This window comes from Paroedura picta, chromosome 8 (assembly GCF_049243985.1).
Source record: "Paroedura picta isolate Pp20150507F chromosome 8, Ppicta_v3.0, whole genome shotgun sequence".
Taxonomy (NCBI): domain Eukaryota; kingdom Metazoa; phylum Chordata; class Lepidosauria; order Squamata; family Gekkonidae; genus Paroedura; species Paroedura picta.
This window is the reverse complement of record NC_135376.1, coordinates 57,418,021-57,435,861: the sequence shown is the minus strand read 5'-3', so window position 1 is coordinate 57,435,861 and position 17,841 is coordinate 57,418,021. Positions and strand designations below refer to the sequence as shown.

General features: G+C 42.5%; 1 protein-coding gene across 8 annotated transcripts in view; it reads right to left on the bottom strand.

Moving 5' to 3' along the window:
- PLPP4 (phospholipid phosphatase 4) overlaps positions 1-17,841 on the bottom strand; it is a 168,409-nt gene that overhangs the window by 108,282 nt on the left and 42,286 nt on the right. For 6 of the 8 annotated variants that reach the window (XM_077349938.1, XM_077349939.1, XM_077349941.1 and 3 more), the window contains one exon: positions 14,095-14,710. The exons of 1 other annotated variant lie outside the window; for it this stretch is intronic. In XM_077349938.1, the coding sequence (XP_077206053.1) occupies positions 14,095-14,150 (56 nt within the window). In that variant the 5' untranslated portion in view covers positions 14,151-14,710. Of the gene's footprint in view, positions 1-14,094; positions 14,898-17,841 lie in introns of those variants that run through there. One more of the 8 variants, XM_077349936.1, reaches the window with a different exon arrangement.

Genomic DNA, 17,841 nt, shown 5'->3' with positions numbered 1-17,841 from the left:
TGTCATTATTTCTGTGAAAGAAAGAACACCATCTATTGGAAGACACATTATAAATACCACAAAATTATCTACAACTGCAAACTATAATGGTGGTAGCTGAGTGCTTCCACACCCAATCACCCACCCCCAACACCACAAACAGGGAGAATATTTGATCACCAAAGCTTAGACTTGCCTTTCATCATAAGCGCAGAGTTTTCAGGTGTGTAATTATGAGGCACAGTGGACGGAGTCTAGAGGACTGGACACGTCACAGTGACCTTTATCTACTAATTGGAATAATTTTTCCTTGCTATTCTTCAGAGAAAAATTGCATTTGGGAAGCTCTCTTCCAGATGAAAGATCACAGCTTCACTTTTCCCTTCCTACTTTCATCAGGATCTGGACAGTCTCTCTACTACCGATCAAGGTGCTCAGGAGACATTATTGTGAAAGGCTGTTCTGGCTCTTCAAGGCATTATATTGAAAAAAAGTCATATCTGAGGCATTTTGCAAAAATACAAGACAGCTTCAAACAGAGAAATTCCGCTGCATTGCCACTCAAGGCAAGAATAAGATGTGTATGAAAAAAATGTTATTTTAGGATGCTTGAAATTCTGCAGAAAGATTCCCACCTCAACTTTCACTCCCTTTGCTCAATATGCTCTATTCTGTGCTTCTGCTCAACCTATTGTTTGAATATTTAATAGAAATATTAGTTGTATTAATAGATGCAGTGGATCCAAATATGTATTAATAGATGCAATGGAGTTCCACTTTGCAGGATCTGTGACAGCTCTGATAGAGCTTGGGTTTCAACTGGCAATTTGTTCTACCAGGCTGGAGACAGGGCTGAAAAGGCACTGGCTCTGGTCAAGACCAATCACACTTCTTTGGGGCTGGGGTCAACCAGTAGATTGGAATTAGTAGAACACAACACTCTTCGGGGACATATGTTCCTGACAATGTAAGGCCTTAAAAGATTAAGATCAATACCTTACCCTTGAACCAGAATTCAACCAGTAACCAGTGCAGCTGCTGGATGGCCAGTTGAATATGCACCTTCCATGGTGTCCTCATTAGGACCCAGGGTCTTTAATTCTGGACAAGCTGTAGTTTCCAGATTAAGGTCAAGATAGGACCATGTAGAGCAAGTAACAGAAAGCTAGCCTGGATATCACTGTTGCATGGATCATGGTGGCTAGGTGTTTTGGGGCCAGACAGGGTGCTAGTAGCTTCACGTGGTATAGACAGAAAAATACCTGGTGAGTTACCCTAGTGATCTGTACCTCCACAGAAAGGGAGGCATCAAAGATCATGCCCAAGTTCCAGACAGTGGGCACTGCTTCCAGCTTCAGTCCATCCAGACAGGAAGAGATGCGCTTCCTCTTCTGGTCATTTCCTTCTCAGCCAGAAGACCTCATTTACAAAATGGGGCAAAAATAAAATATTTTTTTCATCTGGATAAGGTTTGAATTAGATGCAAACAAATCATGAAACAAATTATTATATACAATACCAAAAGATTTTGCTTTCAATCAAAATGTGGAACAATCCTTATTAATAACAGCCAATATCACTTCAATCAATAGTAAGCTCTAGACATCCAGCCAAAGTCAAGAAATAACATTTTTTAATAATCAAGATTGTACAAAATGGGACTGTAGAAAAGTCAATCATAACAACAGCCCTCTTGCTAGTGGTATATTCCAAATTTTCTGTCAGATGATTAGCCCTTGTGTTTCTTAAAATCTCTGTAGGCTATGAGATATAAAACCAAATCTTTCTCAAGCATCTTTGTTTGATAAATATGCTGTTCATACTTCCACACAAAACAAAGCTCTTCAATCAGTATCAGCTACCACTCAGTGTAAATGGGAAGATTAAAAATCACATCAGCCACTGTCAGAAAACTCTGAAACATTGACAGAAATGGTTATTGTGAACCATACTTAATCCTTCCTGTTCAAAAACTATACCCCAAAAATCAAATATCAAATAATTATACCCTCAGAATGGAACAGTGTTATTTAGCATCTAGACAGCTTTCCACATGGATTCATTCATCCAGGTTACCATCATACAAAGCAAGCTATTGTTATGGTCAGATCTTCAGATATTTGTCTTCTAAATCCTATTCATTTCTTTAGTATCAGTCAGCCTACATAACTTCTAGTCCATCTTTACTCTTATTCAAAGTCCCGATTTCCACACACTCTTCATCATTTTATATAATGCTACTCTCAGCATAGTTCAGACAGAAAGGAAGATATAAAAATAAATCTACTAAAATTATTACAGGCAAATTCTTTTCAAGTACTATCCTGTCTTAATCCCTATCTATTTAAGTGAAGGATCAGAAGTGAGCTCCCACTTCCTCTTCAGTCTTTTTCTATTGAAGGTCAAGGGATAGGAATTGGTCCGCAGATTACATCTTTTCTGATAAATTAAGACAAGGTGGAGATCAGGCATAAACCCTAATTTTGGAGAGAACCTAACAGAATCACCTCAACTTTTTCCTTCCAGTTGGAGTGAAGAAAGGGCATTTGCAAGAGCCCCATTTTCTCTCCTATTTCTGCCTAAAGTCAAACAAATATTTTTTTTTAATTAAACAAACATATTTTTAAACTCTATACTGAGCTTGGAAATATTTCATTTGGCTTTAAACTATCCCTGGAGAGATGAATCTAGGTCACATATTGCATCTCCTTGGGTTTGAATCATACCTGAAGAGATATCTCTGGGTCACATATTCTGTCCCCTAAGTGCATACATCTCAGTTTGCCCGCCACTTGAACCATCATCATGCTACTCAAACACGTAACTTAGCATAAGTACTACCAAGATAATGTCTTTCTAAGCGAGAAAACCCTCAAGGAAGAGACAACCTTCAGCTTTTGATCTTTCTAGATGCCTAAGATTCTCAGCTGCTTGATTTTAATTAGGCTATTAATTACTAGTTCATCAAGTGTAAATGATACCATCTCAAACAATTGCTTGTAGTTTTATTACCCCAAGGGTTTTTACTGGTGCAGTTCAAGACTCAAATGTATGAACTCAAATACATATTTGAACCACATGGCTCTGTGGTAGATTTTGACTAAGAAAATGTTTTGCTAGTCCCAATCACCCACCTGGATTTAGACTTAAGCACACAAAATGATGCTATTGCTTGAGGGGAAGGGACTCACTTTGTGTCCATGAATGTGTCCAGCGCTTATCTACACACCACCCAACAGCAACAGCAGTCATCATCTATTTGTGAGAGCAGGAGGGGAAAGTACTAAATCGAAGCATTTGCTTCTGACCTAGAAAAGCATTTCAGCACTACCACACTGGACAGTGCCCATTCTTTGTTAGGCTACATGGAGAAGAGATCTTTTCTAAACTGGAACTAGGAAACAGCTGCACTGCCAGCATCTCTTAACTGCAACACCATTAATAGAACACACAGCAAAATACTTACATGTGCAGTTTTCCAGTCTTCCTAATTTTGACATACTGGGTGGAAAGTAGGAGTGTGTCAAAAAGACAGTTGGAGCCTGTTCCTCCATTATTAAAACAACATCTTGAATCTGACTTGTTAATATCAAAGCTGGCCAGCAAAACTATCACTTCAAGTTACTTTAATGAAAAATACACTTCTTTGTATAATTCTCCACACCATATAACTGGGATAAAATTCTCACGTGTCATACCCTGCCCTAGCGATTCCCCTGTCTAAATCATAGGCAGACAGCAGAGGCATTTTGTTCCATATTAAAATTCTCACAAAGCTGGCACAAGAGATATGAATTGTAGAGAGATTTGTATCTTATTTTGCCACACCATGGTGGGAACAATGGTTTTCTACCAAAATGGTGTTCAAAGATAAGGGGGAATTACCCCCTGACACATACTTCACTGCACTCCATTTATTCTACCATTTATCTCTTAACTCACCTGATTTTCCACACATACTCCAGTTTTGCTTCAAAATAAACAAATACACATATACTCAGACACATACTTTACATACGAATGGGTTCATCCCATAGCTGCAGTGCTTTTAAATACAATAAAGATATCAGCAATATCTCTGTTTCCCAATCAGTGATTCTTTCTGAGATGATCTGAATCTTCATTACCACTAATTTCTCTCACATATCTTAAATGTGCACATATGCCTGCCTGCTCATGGAGGGAGCCATAGGCTCTGCCAGTCTTCCTCCACCAATCATCCCTTTTTGCCTCCCCCACCCCTCAAAATTGCCAGAGAACAAAACTGCTTGTAGAACTTGTATGTATTAAGAAAAAGCAAGTTCCACCATATAGAAAAAGTAAGTTCCATGAAATGCAAAGTGATTGTTTAATGAACAGCAGAATGTAGAGATTCAGTGCACAGAAGCTTCAAGTGAAATGATCCTGCACGGCAGGAAGATTGGCTAAAAGTTCTGGCCATATGATGTCCCTGTCAGACAAATACCTGCTGAGTCACTCTTTGCCCTCATTACCCCTCGTTCTACCCAGGCAAATAAAACCAGAAGCACAAGGAGGTTTCTAGCTGCTCTCAAATGTTGGAAATAAGTCAGCTGAGAGCTGGATCATTTACTATATTTACAAATGGCTGTAGTACATGTCAGATTTTAATTACTATATTTCCACTTGCATATCCGCAGTAAAAAGCCATTTGTAAAAACGGAAAGCCAGGATATAAATATTTTAAACTAATGGATAGCTGACTTCTCCACTTATCACTTATGGTATTTATTACTTGCTACAGTTTGAGCAACAGATAAGATTTTTCTTTCTCATGTAAGATAAAGGTATCCCCTGTGCAAGCACCGAGTCATGTTTGACCCTTGGGGTGACGTACTCTAGCGTTTTCATGGCAGACTCAATACGGGGTGGTTTGCCAGTGCCTTCCCCAGTCATTACCGTTTACCTCCCAGCAGCAAGCTGGGTACTCATTTTACCAACCTCGGAAGGATGGAAGGCTGAGTCAACCTTGAGCCGGCTGCTGGAATCGAACTCCCAACCCCATGAGCAGAGCTTTCAGGCTGCATGTCTGCTGCCTTACCGCTCCGCGCTTCAAGAGGCTCTTTCTCATGTAGCTTACTGTAAAAGTATCAGAATCTGGAAGAGCATTGTGAACAACAGAGATATTAATTACCCATAGCTTTCCAGCATGCATCCATAGCTTGTGGACACAAGAAATGACAAGGGCTCACATCACCAATGAAACTCCAATTAACATCGTCGAAAGCTAAGAATAATGACCTCCAGCCTGCCTAGTAAATGAGATGGGGTTTTATCCAGATCACATACTTGCCATATTAGACCTCTTGTCCAGGGACCATTTGAGGTCTATGGGTACATTTTTCAGGTGATGCACCAGATCTACAGAAAACAATCAAGGAAAAGACACCGAAAATGTACCCTGGGCATTTCAGCTATAGATGCTGTAAGCTTCAGAACAGAAAACTTAAGAGAATCAACTTGCTTTTTTATTGCACCAGCAATTGTGATCCAGGAAATGCACAGCCACTACCAGGACAGTGGTATGGATCCAGACTCAGATGGCAAAAACTGTTTTGAGATTGTAAGTCTTACAGTTAGAGAATATGCAGGTAGGTGTGTAACTTTTGCCATACAGAAAGTCATTAAAAAGTGTCAGCAGCTCTGAGATATTTAAAGAATATGGGAAGTCACAAGAGGTCACAAACTTTCAAACAGTTTGATAAACATAAGGCCATTGACGTTCTGCAAAGTCTAAGTAACTGTTTTCTATATCTCCTGGCAATAGGGAATGGTGGCATAGTCAGCTATTGTTCCAAGTAACAGAGATGGAGCTCTAACCCATACATTTCCACAACAATATCCACAGCATTACAATCTATTTTGATCCCCCAAGAAATAGCAATCGAAAATGGTAGCTCACAATATATAGTTCACTACCTTGGAGGCTTCCTAGAAAACCACACCATGGCAACTAATTCTTCATGGATATCACAATGCCACTAAGCAACATTCTCTGATGCTGATAATAGGACATTGATTCTTCTCTGAAACTTCTGAAAATAGTGTTTTAAACTCTCCTGCTTACTCCTGGCCTATTCCCTTTCATTTGAATGGCAGATCTTTCTTTCCCACAGTCACCACCACTTCATAGTATGGCAGGACAAAGAATATCCATACTGTCTTCAGCAGTAAAAGGCATTGATTAGAGCACCCAGCACAGTCCACTTCAAGCATTACTTTCTATAATACAACTATGCTAGACGAGACTTTCCACTACAGTTTCAGGAACCCTGGCTGTGTGACTGTAGACAACCTAAAGGAGATAGCTATAAGTTGTATTGTTGAACAAGAATAGCATGTGCATTATAGATCCAACTGGCCTTGCATGTTTTAGCACTTTTGAGACAGAGGCTTCAATATTACCAATCATACTAAGCCAACTCTCATCATTGGGGCTGGGGGTGTCATGTTCCAGTGGTTCAAATCCTATCTCGGGGGGGGAGGGTCTATCTGAGATAATGGTGCTGGAGGATTCCTACTCTGCCTCATGACTGTTCATCTGGGGGGTTCCGCAAAGTTCAATCTTACCCCCCACCACCACCCCTATGCTATTATGTGAAACTACTGAAAGAGAATATCAAGAGATTTGGGCTGCAATGTCATGGAAAAAAATCATAGAGTTGAAAAGAGCCTTACATGCCAATCCCCTGCACAATGCAGGATCAACCTAAAGCATCCATGATAACTATCTGAAGTTATCAGATAGTTCACCACCTCCTTCAGCAACTGATTCCAATGCCGAACTACTCATTGACTGTGAACATTTTTCCTGTATCGTTTTAGATGTATTTTAAAGCGATCATTTCATGTCCTATCCTTTGCTGCCAACAGGAACTTTCCTCTGCCCTCCTCTAAGTGACAACCTTCCAAATACTTAAAGACAACAATCCCTTCTCAACCTCCTCTTCTCCAGGCTGAACATTCCCAAGTCCCTCAGCCTTTCCTCATCTCAGAATAGACTGAATCTCTCTCAGCACAAAGCTAGAATATCAGCTCCCTCTCAGCTGTTGCTAGCAAGTCACAGCACATGGAGCAGCCTGTCACTCTAGCTCTCTCTGCCTAGTGAAGATTCTTAACCCTTCACTTACTGCTGGTCTTACTTCACCACTTGGAACTTGTCTTTCAAAGTGCTGTCTGTCACATGCATCAATCAAAGAAAAACATTTCATGGGTACATGAGAGAGGGACTATTCAGTGGCAGCCTCCTCCCCAGGAAGGTATGCCCTCAGTTTCGATCATTAATTGTTAGTTGAAGATAAGTTTAGTATCATGTTTGGTTAATGTTCTAATATATATTATGTTATGTGTTTTGTTATGTCACCGTGAGCTCAATATGGAAGAAACACAGCTAATAAATGTCTTAAATGAATAAAACTGCTCTATATGGTGGTGGTTGTTTTTTGTTCGTTTCAAGCAGCTTGTTGTTAAAAGGGGTCATGGTTAAACAGCAGTAGTGGAGAAAGTAACTCTCTTAAAGACACAACTCACAACAACTTCTGAGAAATGTCCACTACTTATTTTGCAAATGTGCGTTCTTCACCTGTACTGTAAGGTCCTGTTATTAAATGACCTGGTCACATCAGGTCTAGCTCACACTAGATAACCACATTACTGAAATAATAGATTTGAAGTGCTTGGAATAATCGGTAAAAGAAGTGATAAATTGGTCGGTAGATTCCCATCTTACATGAGAAAGCAGGCTGAGGCTTGCTAAAGGCAAGCTGTTTATGGCAAAAGGAATTCCTTGTCCAAAGCTCTGTCACTAGGCTGCTTGAGCTAACTGCCTCTTCTTCAAACACACACACCTAACACAGCCCAAGGAGATCTCTAGTGTTAAGAGATTTATAAGAGAAGGCAACCTGAATGCACACATCCAAGTGACTAGTTCCCATGGTGGTTAGCAACACAACTGACCAGCTGCCAACCAATGTTCCTTCTATTCCCCCCCCCTGAGTGGAGCAGTTCACATTCTGAGGAGAATATAACTGCTTTAATTTTAAAATGAGCAATACCCTGCACAGCTCCAGATTGCTGCTGAGCAGGGCTTCCTGTGTTAGTGAGGGGCCGCTCAAGCGCAAAGCTTAGTGGGAGCCCTGCTGCCAGCATGAATTCCATTGAAAACACTTCTGACAAGCACAGCTCTGCGAGTTGACGCCTATTATCACAAATCAAACAACCAGGCTTTCACATAATACACTGCAATTATCATTAAAATCATATTACCTAACTACGTACCTGCTGGTGTGTTATTTTTGTAATAAGGGCACCCAAGCATGAATTGTGGTGCTGTTTTCTACTTTCTGGCTTCCAAGAAAGTGATACAGGACAACATTTATGGAGAAATTCACTAATTGCCCTAACATGAAGATGTCACATTTATCAAGCATGATTTATTTCTCTCTTATGAGACTTTTGGCAATAAGTGGAAGGAGGAATACAGCTAGCAAACTATCCATCAGCAAGGATATGCATCATTTTTATTAGAGGCTATTGGAAAGGAATGACACATACATCCCAATCAGCACTCTGTGTTATGTTGTTTTCCCTCCCAAGTTCCACCTACAGATAAACCTCAACCTTAAATTCCACTCAGAACAAACTGTCCCAATAAAGGTTGCTTTCACCTTTTCTATGGGTGTATTCTTCACATGGCTCATAACTTTTTAAATCTGGATATCTTTCAGAAGCAGATTTTACTTTGTTTCTTTCCTTTTTGAGGTGAATGTACTGGCAAGTTATGGAGGGTTTTTAAATTAGGTAAAGGTAAAGCACCTGTGCAAGCACCGGGTCATGCCTGACCCTTGGGGTGACGCCCTCTAGCGTTTTCATGGCAGACTCAATACGGGGTGGTTTGCCAGTGCCTTCCCCAGTCATTACCGTTTACCCCCCAGCAAGCAAGCTGGGTACTCATTTCACCGACCTCGGAAGGATGGAAGGCTGAGTCAACCTTGAGCCGGCTGCTGGGATTGAACTCCCAGCATCATGGGCAGAAAGCTTCAGAGAGCATTTCTGCTGCCTTACCACCCTGCGCCACAAGAGGCTCTTTAAATTACCTATTCACAAATACAGAAGGGAAGATGGCAGCCTGATCTCATCAGATCCTGGAAGCTAAGTCAGATCAGCCCCGGTTAGTACTTGATGGAAGACCTTGGATAGGAGATGAACACAATGGCAAACCACCTCTGCTTCTCACTTGCCTGGAAAGCCCCTAGCTGGGGTCGACATGTCAGCTGTGGTTTGATGGCAATTTACCAAAGTACACACATTCACAACTCCACACTGGTAGAGAGAACACTCAGATGCAAACTTGTGTCATTTCCTGAAAAGCTAGCAGCATGCACCAGGATCACAACCCTCTCGCTCACCCCCCTCCCCTGAGTTTTGGGTGAGTGGAACATTGGATCATATGGTAATCTGTTTCAGTTTCAAATGTGTACTGTGCTTGAATAACATTGTTTTAGTAAGCTGTTTTGGGCCACCTTAGATGGGAGCAAAGGCAAGATTTAGATATAATAAAGAAGCCATCAACAACTGCAGAAGCATCTTCTAGCTATCAGAATCCACTGAACCAGTTTCTTCAGTTATGTCTAAAAGCATCAACAGACCACCAGTCCACTGGATTTTAAAAGATGTAAATCTGTTTAAGATTGCACTGTAATTGACCTACATTTTAAAAATGTAATTTCTCCACTAGATACTAAAGGATAGTATTTTTGCTATATGACATGTTAACAAGGTTACACTTCTTGAATCCAGAACAAGCGAAAATAATCACCACTCCTGGCTTGAATGTCAGAAATAAATAAAAAACTAAAATCACACCTGATCAGTGGCCACCTGAGTACTTCCTGATTAAATGTTTTTACTTTAATGGAACAAAATCCTTATTCTTGAGTTGATCACCTCCACCTGAATGTAAACAAAGGCCATGCTCCTTTGTTGCTCATACTATGCTTTTCTACAGGCTTCAGAAGTCATCCTGTTGGGGCATTTGGAGGCTGAATCAGGGATGTGCCTTGAACTGGTCTTACTGAACTATTACTTATAAATCCAACTCAAAGAGTTGCTGTTGGAGATTAGTTACCTCCAGAGTGGGAGTTATCTTTTAGGGTTCCACAGATTGCAATCTCTACCTCATATTAGTCAATGTCTGTGGAAGGCCTTTAAGAGAAATAATTGGTAGCTTTGGCTTTGGATGCCATCAATATGTCAGTTCAATATCCCTTTACCCAAATCTCCTGACAGTGAGGTAATAGAGCTTGAACTATTTCCTGACTGCTGTGCTTAAATGGCTGAAAGTGAACAAACTGAAACTGAACCCAGACAAGACAGAAAGTATTCTGGTTGGGAAGTCTGGGGTTTTAAGTGATGTTGTGTTTTCCACTTTTGATGAAGTTCAGCTCACCCTTGGGAACTCTGTTTAAAACCTACAATGTTATACTGGACCCAGTGTTACTGCTGGAGAAGTGAGTTAATGCAGCTGCAAAGAATGTTTTTTCCTAACTTCATTTAGCCAGGAAAATGATCCCCTACCTTTAATTCAGCCAATTTGGACATCTGGATCCATGCCAGTGTAATTTAAGATTAGACTACAGTAGAACACTCTCTACATAGTCTCTCCCCAAAGCTCTGAGACTTCAGTGGGTGCAGAATTCCACAAATCCGTTATTATCAAGCTAGGCAGAATACACATATCACAGCCATTATATGTAGCTACTCCATTGGATGCCTATGAGTTACCAAGCTCAATTAAAGACACTGCCTTTCACGTACAAGGCCCTCCCTGGCTTTGGAGCCTCATATGTGCAAAATCCTCTAACTGAATTCCATTGCAGCAATTCTGCTTATCTGAGCAGGGCTTTCCACAAGTGCTACCCTGCAGGTAGGCAAGATCAAGAACTCCTCATGCCTTCTCTGTACTGGCCTCAACATTAAGGAATTATCTATCTTTGGAGGTCAGGAAGGCTCCCACACTCCTAGCATTTCAAAACTACATAAAACAAACTGTTCATCAGGGTGAAGTGGTAAAGGAAATAGGGCTCCATCACAACAACTGTTGCTCATTTCTACAATTCCCAGTCTCATTACATTGCTTATTAACTATATCCTTCTGATTGCGTTGATTGCCATTGGGTAATCTACTCTGAGCTTCAAGAACGAAGCTGGACTATAAACATTGTGAATAACAATAAATTAATGACTTTGTCAATCTCCATCCTTCAGTAGTAATTCCAGTATCACCCTTCAAGATTAACTGGCATCTAATTCCTAACAGGCAACACAACAATAATACATTGTTCTCAAAACCAATACTATTTCACAATCAAGTTAAACTAAAGTACATTATTATTTAAGCTATTTTTTATTCCAATGGAAGCACACACAGAGGAGCATGTCAACTCAACTGAGTTGCAGACTAGAGACTCTGGTGACATGTGCCTCAAAAACGATTTTTTTTCCTCTTACATCCCAGTCCTGAACGCCTTTGCTCCTGTTCAGCAAGGGAGATTAATACCTATATGCATCAGATAGTGAGTCTGCTCTTGTCCCCATGGATACAAGTTATACTGATGGATCCGAAAGTTCTGTTTATTTAAAAATCCTAGACAAATTACAAGAATCTTATTAGATAACTTTTTTTTAAAAAGTGTCTTGTTGGAGACTATGTAGAGAGTGTTCTACTGTAGTCTAATCTTTAATTTAAGATTAGACTACAGTAGAACACTCTCTACATAGTTTCTGGCATAGATCCAGATGGCCAAATTGGCTGAATTAAAGGTAGGGGGGGTTTTCCTGGCTAAATGAAGTTAGGAAAAAAACATTCTTTGCAGCTGCATTAACTCACTTCTCCAGCAGTAACACTGGGTCCAGTATAACATTGTAGGTTCCCAAGGGTGAGCTGAACCTCATTGAAAGTACGTGAACATCTTTGAGTTGGATCCTACTAGCTTTTCTGCTAGTACAAGCAGAGGAGGGGCTCGCTTTGGCCTCTGAAACAAGCATTCCCAAAAGTCAGGGTCCGTGGTCATCACATATCCAGCTTGCAACAACATACCATACTATCTGGAACACAGATTTAAAAAAAAAGACTTGAATTGGTATCACACACAGAAATTCAGCATCCAGCAGTTTAAAAGCTGCAGAAACACTTAGTAAAAAGTTGATCTTTACAATAAACTTTTCTTGTTTGCACCTCTATAGAATGAAGGCCAACATTAAAAGACTGCTAAAGTAAAAGAGAATATCCACATCCAGCTTTTTTACCATTACTACACTTTGCACAAGACAGCCATAGGTCCTTCACAATTCTTTTAAGCAAATTAAGATAGAAGATAAATGTTTGAACTGCAATGCTATCTTCTATGGTTAATATCTTCTGTGGTTAATAAAATTCACACTGAGGGGGATTTTAAAGTGCTCCTATCTTCTTTTTGCCTTGTGTAAGACTCTTCAGATATTCAGCCCTCATTGTACATTTCATCAGGAGAGGGGATCCTGATTTTCAGATACCGGCTATACTGAGGTACAACTTTAAGACTGTGAAATGACAGATGAGTGAGTTCAATACAGAAAATACCTACTACATTTTTCACTACAAAAAAAGTGGTTTCCCTTTTCCAAAGGGAAAGAGGAAGATGCATGTGCAGAAAGCGCTTAAAATTGAGACATGTGGCACCATTCTTAACCAATATAACCCTGTTCATGGCAATTCCTTGTTCAGCCTCAGACTTAAGAAACTGTCCCTTTAACCAAAGTATATCCTGCACCATTTTAAGGTCATGTTATATAACATATACCAGAAGGGGGACCAAAGCACAACTGGTTCCCAGTCATGCTACATGGTGTTTTAAGGTAAGACACTGCAGTTCTGTCTTTCTGAGTATTTACTATTTTCTAGCTACAGTTTGTACTGCCAGAACCAAACGCTGTGTGAAAATTACCCACCACAAGCATAAGAGGCCCTTTGCAATTATGGACTGCAACCCCATCATAACAAGATCAGCCAATTAAAAGTCAGCAGTGGTGCAGGCAAACTGGAAAGGCATTTTTTTCCCCCTCAGAACGCAGTCATTTTTCTCTCCTTTGTCAGCTTTCAGCAAAAAAGCAGGAGGAAACTATTCAGCAGAATTTCAACACAGCCAGGAAGGAAAGAAAGGAAAACCCAAGTTCCACTGCAGCACCTGTGTTCTCCGCTCAGTTATCCTGAATGCCGTTTAGAAAGTCCTACTAAGCACAGTCAACCCTTTAAGGATTGCCCCAAAATGAAGAGAGGAGAGCCAGGAACAAAGCAGGCTCAAAGATGCTGCCAGCCCTCAAAATTAAGAAGTTACAACATGGCAGAGGACGGGAAAGTTGGCTGATGGTGCAAGTGGATGGGGAGAAGAGATGCCCCTGCTAAAGGGAGCTCAACAGAGATGGACACAAAGCTTGGGAACTAGAAAACATTTTCCTCTCCTCCACCAGTTCCATCTGCTGGTGGTGCAACCAAGATTTTTCATCCTCACTACCCACCGGACTCCCTCATGCTTATTCTAAACGGGAGATAAAACAGTTTCTGAAGAGTTGAGAATTTTTTTTCTTCTCCTATCCAAGTGGACAAAATTGCCAAATCTAGCATTCAGGTAAATATTGTTGGTCCAACGAGATTCAGATTAATGCCTGAAACCTCTCCTCGGAATAAATGTGCCCACGACAACCCCTTGTTGTTGTTCTACTGCTAGCTCAGAAACAAGAGACGGTATCATTGACACGGGGGTTTCCCAAGCATGTGCAGAGCGCTTTTCTCTACCAAACGACCAAAAGCTGCCCTGGTACCTTGGACGTTAAGGAGAAAGGCTGCCCAAAGGCAAGACGTCTAGGAATGCGTCCGAATTTCTTTTTGGAAGTTACCCGCAGTCCTGTGTGCCACAAGTCGTCTATCCCACCCCTTCCAGCGGCAGCAACTCTTCGTGGGGCCTGGCAGTGCATAACCTCCCACCCGGGGTTCACTACGTGTGAAAGGGAGCGCAGCGTGTATGCCGAAGAGGAGAAGGAGAAAGTTGCCCCAGTACTTACACGAAGACACCGAAGAGGAGGACTCGTACCCCGACCTCGATAGCTAGATCCCGCATGGTTTGGTCCAGGGGAAACCGAAGAGGAGGAGGGTCGAACCACGCGGCTGGCTGGCTGGCTTCACAGCCCAGTTCTTAATCCCATGGAAGAAACCCCGGATCAGCCCCAGCGCCCTCCCTCCTCCTGCCCAAGTGCCGCGAGGCGCCGAGAACTCCCGGGCCCTCCGAGTCCATGCCCAGCCGCGGGGTGCTTCAGAGTCAGAGCGACGCTGCTTCGGCTGCTGGGGAGGGGGGAGAGCCGGCCAGGGCACAGAGACGCCGCGCAGTCCCAACTGCGCTAGAGCTGCCGATCCAACACCGCTCGTCCACCCACTCAGAGCGGCGGCGGCGGCGGCGGCGGCTGTTACTCCTCCTCGGCGCCCTCCGCCTTCTGGAGCGCCCTGGACTGAGGGGATCCTGAGGGATTGCCGCGCCCCTCCCGGTCGACGAACTATCTGTTGCCGGGCCAGAAAGCCTCGCCCGCCCCAGGCTGTGACGGTTCTGGGCTTCCTTGCGGGTCCCTCCTTTCCAGAAGCACGCCGGAGAGCTTTCTCGGAAGTCTAGTGCGTCGTCGTCGTCCCCTACACACACAAATACATTACAAAAAAAAAAAAAAAAACAGTGCTCGTTCTGTTTTTGAGACTGCAGCGTTGCGGGTTGTGGAGTAAGGGTTTTCCCTCCCTCCCCGGTAGGATTCCAGCCACAACAAAGAGCGGAGATTCAACAGGTGAAGCTTTCCTCTGCATAAAGAGGGAGTGTTTAGAGAAGCTGCTCCTGCTGAATTGCTGCTTCGACTGGAACAGAAGAGGGGGGGGAAACCCTAAATAAGACACAAGTGTCCTTTAAAAGGAGTACTATGATCCCCTAAGAAATCTCAAATAACACCCTCTTCGGGGAACGTCCCCACAGCAACTTTCATCTTCCTGCCAAGCCCTGCTGGTTAACAAAATAAGCACAGGTTTTGGGGCGTGGGGGGGGGGGGCATCATGGGGGCATCAAGTTTATATTTAGTATAATTGTGGGGTGTAGCCTGGAAGAAAGCTGAATTTTTAATCTCTTATTTCCCATGCAGCACTTACTGGGTCTTGATGTGAGTTAAGCAATGGAAGGACTGAGGGACATCATAGTTGGGCTGCGCTGAGGGCATCGGTTGGCCTTAATCCAGCCCTGGTTTCAGAATCCCCCACACACCACCAAGGAAGTACCATGCTGTGTGAGTTCAGAATGTTTCTGCCTGTTCAGAAGGGGCAGTCCAGGCTGACCCTCACATCCCTCACTCAGCTTCATTGCTGGTGAGATGGAGAGTCTGCATGGCCTTTTCATTGGTACTGTCCTAGTGAAAGACTCACTCACACTCAACTGGAGTCTCATTTTAAAGCGCCTTTATCTCTGGTCTGGGTCTCACCAGAAGCCTCTGAATGTGTATTGATCTTGCAGAAATTTATCTGCAGCTGTGACCACAAAAAAAAGTGCTAAGACTCATTGAAGAAATCCCCAAATGAACAACATAGCTCTGGATCAGATGTGAATCAGAAGATCAGGCTGAACAGCCAAGCAATTAAAGAAAACTCAATATAATGGCTGCCCTGAAATCAGATACATTTCTCCCAACAGCCCCCTTAAGTCTCCTATTAGGCACATAAAAGAGAACAGTTTGTTAAAGGATCCACACGGCTTCTGCAGAGTTGAGAGTGCATGCTTTTTAAGGGCAGTTTTGACATAGGAGCTATTCATGAAATGCAGGTGTCTGTGCAGCACATTGTTCTGTGCTCAGTACTTGACCATGTGGAGTCTTACATTCCCTCTATGGACGCTGTTTTATCTGGTTTCCATGTAACTGGCATAACAAGTAGACTAGATCCTTTTAAAGCATATTTTGAGTACATTATACTCTATAGAATAATTTACATGACTGGTCAGGATGTTTGAGCATTTATACAACTGAAGGTCATTGCTTTGAACTTCTAGCAAGGAACATCAAACAATGGAAAATGTGTCTAAGTGAAGCTGCCTTATACTGAGACAGACCGTCAAGGACTGTCTCTGATGGGGAGTGACTGTCAAGGCCCAGGATAGAGGTGGTTCACCTCATCTACCAATTGATTTGCCCTGTCCTGCATAGCCCAGGCTAGCCCAATCTTGTCAGATCTTGGAAGCTCAGAAGAGACAGTCCTGGTTCATATTTGGATGGGAAGCCTCCAAGAAACACCAGGGTTGTGATGCAGACAGCAGGGGATGACAACTCACCTCTGAATGCCTTGAAGATCACCATAAGTCAGTGTTGACTTGGCAGCACACACATCACCTGTTTCAGTGGTAAATGCCAGGGACCTTGTGCATGCCAAACAGAGAGCCTGCCACTGAGCCACAGTCCTTTCCCAATATTACAAAGCCGTAATGTGTTGTACTGTTGTAGATTTTAATAAGAACATAAATTACAGAACATGACAGAATGATGTCAATATTACTGTTTCTACAGAAACAATGTGGAATTTGCAGTAAAAAAATCTGCATGAGTGAGCTGACTGCCATAAACAAGATATATGACTATGTGAACATGCTATGCTGATTGAAATACCTAAATCCTGCATCCCATCACTAAACACTTTTGATTCTAATATATTAAAATAAAATACTTTGGCAGAGGGGAAGAAGAAGAGTTGGTTCTTATATGCTGTTTTTCTCTACCCAAAGAAGTCTCAAAGTGGCTTTCATTCACCTTCCCGTTCCTCTCCCCACAACAGACACCCTGTGAGGTAGGTGAGGCTGAGAGAGCCATGATATTACTACTCAATTAGAACAGCTTTATCAGTGCCCATCCCGGCATATACAGCTTAGGATAGTTTTTTGTTGTTGTTATGTGCGAAGTCGTGTCCGACCCATCGCGACCCCATGGACAATGATCCTCAAGGCCTTCCTGTCCTCTACCATTCCCTGGAGTCCTTTTAAGTTTGCACCTACTGCTTCAGTGACTCCATCCATCCACCTCATTCTCTGTCGTCCCCTTCTTCTTTTGCCCTCGATCACTCCCAGCATTAGGCTCTTTTCCAGGGAGTCCTTCCTTCTCATGAGGTGGCCAAAGTATTTGAGTTTTCATCTTCAGGATCTGGCCTTCTAAAGAGCAGTCAGGGCTGATCTCCTCTAGGACTGACCGGTTTGTTCGCCTTGCAGTCCAAGGGACTCGCAAGAGTCTTCTCCAGCACCAGAGTTCAAAAGCCTCAATTCTTTGATGCTCGGCCTTCCTTATGGTCCAACTTTCACAGCTATACATTGCAACTGGGAACACCATAGCCTTGACTAAACGCACCTTTGTTGGCAGGGTGATGTCTCTGCTTTTTAGGATGCTGTCTAGATTTGCCATAGCTTTCCTCCCTAGGAGCAAGCGTCTTTTAATTTCTTTGCTGCAGTCCCCATCTGCAGTGATCTTGGAGCCCAGGGATAGTTTACAACAGATCAATAAAACAACAATAAAAACAACACGAAAATCTACTAAACAATAAAATCAGCTGATGGTGTATATTATTCTTAGGTGTTGTAGAGGTGGTTCTAATTAAATCTGGATCTATTTTTCAGATGATTTCCAGTGGTGGGTATTGCAGCACTGCAGGCAAGGGGGGGCGGGTGCTCCCATGGCAGGCAGCTCCCTCAGCAGCAGGCCAACAGGCAGAGGTATGGGTGTTGCTGCCACCGCCGGCACTCGACACCACTGGCT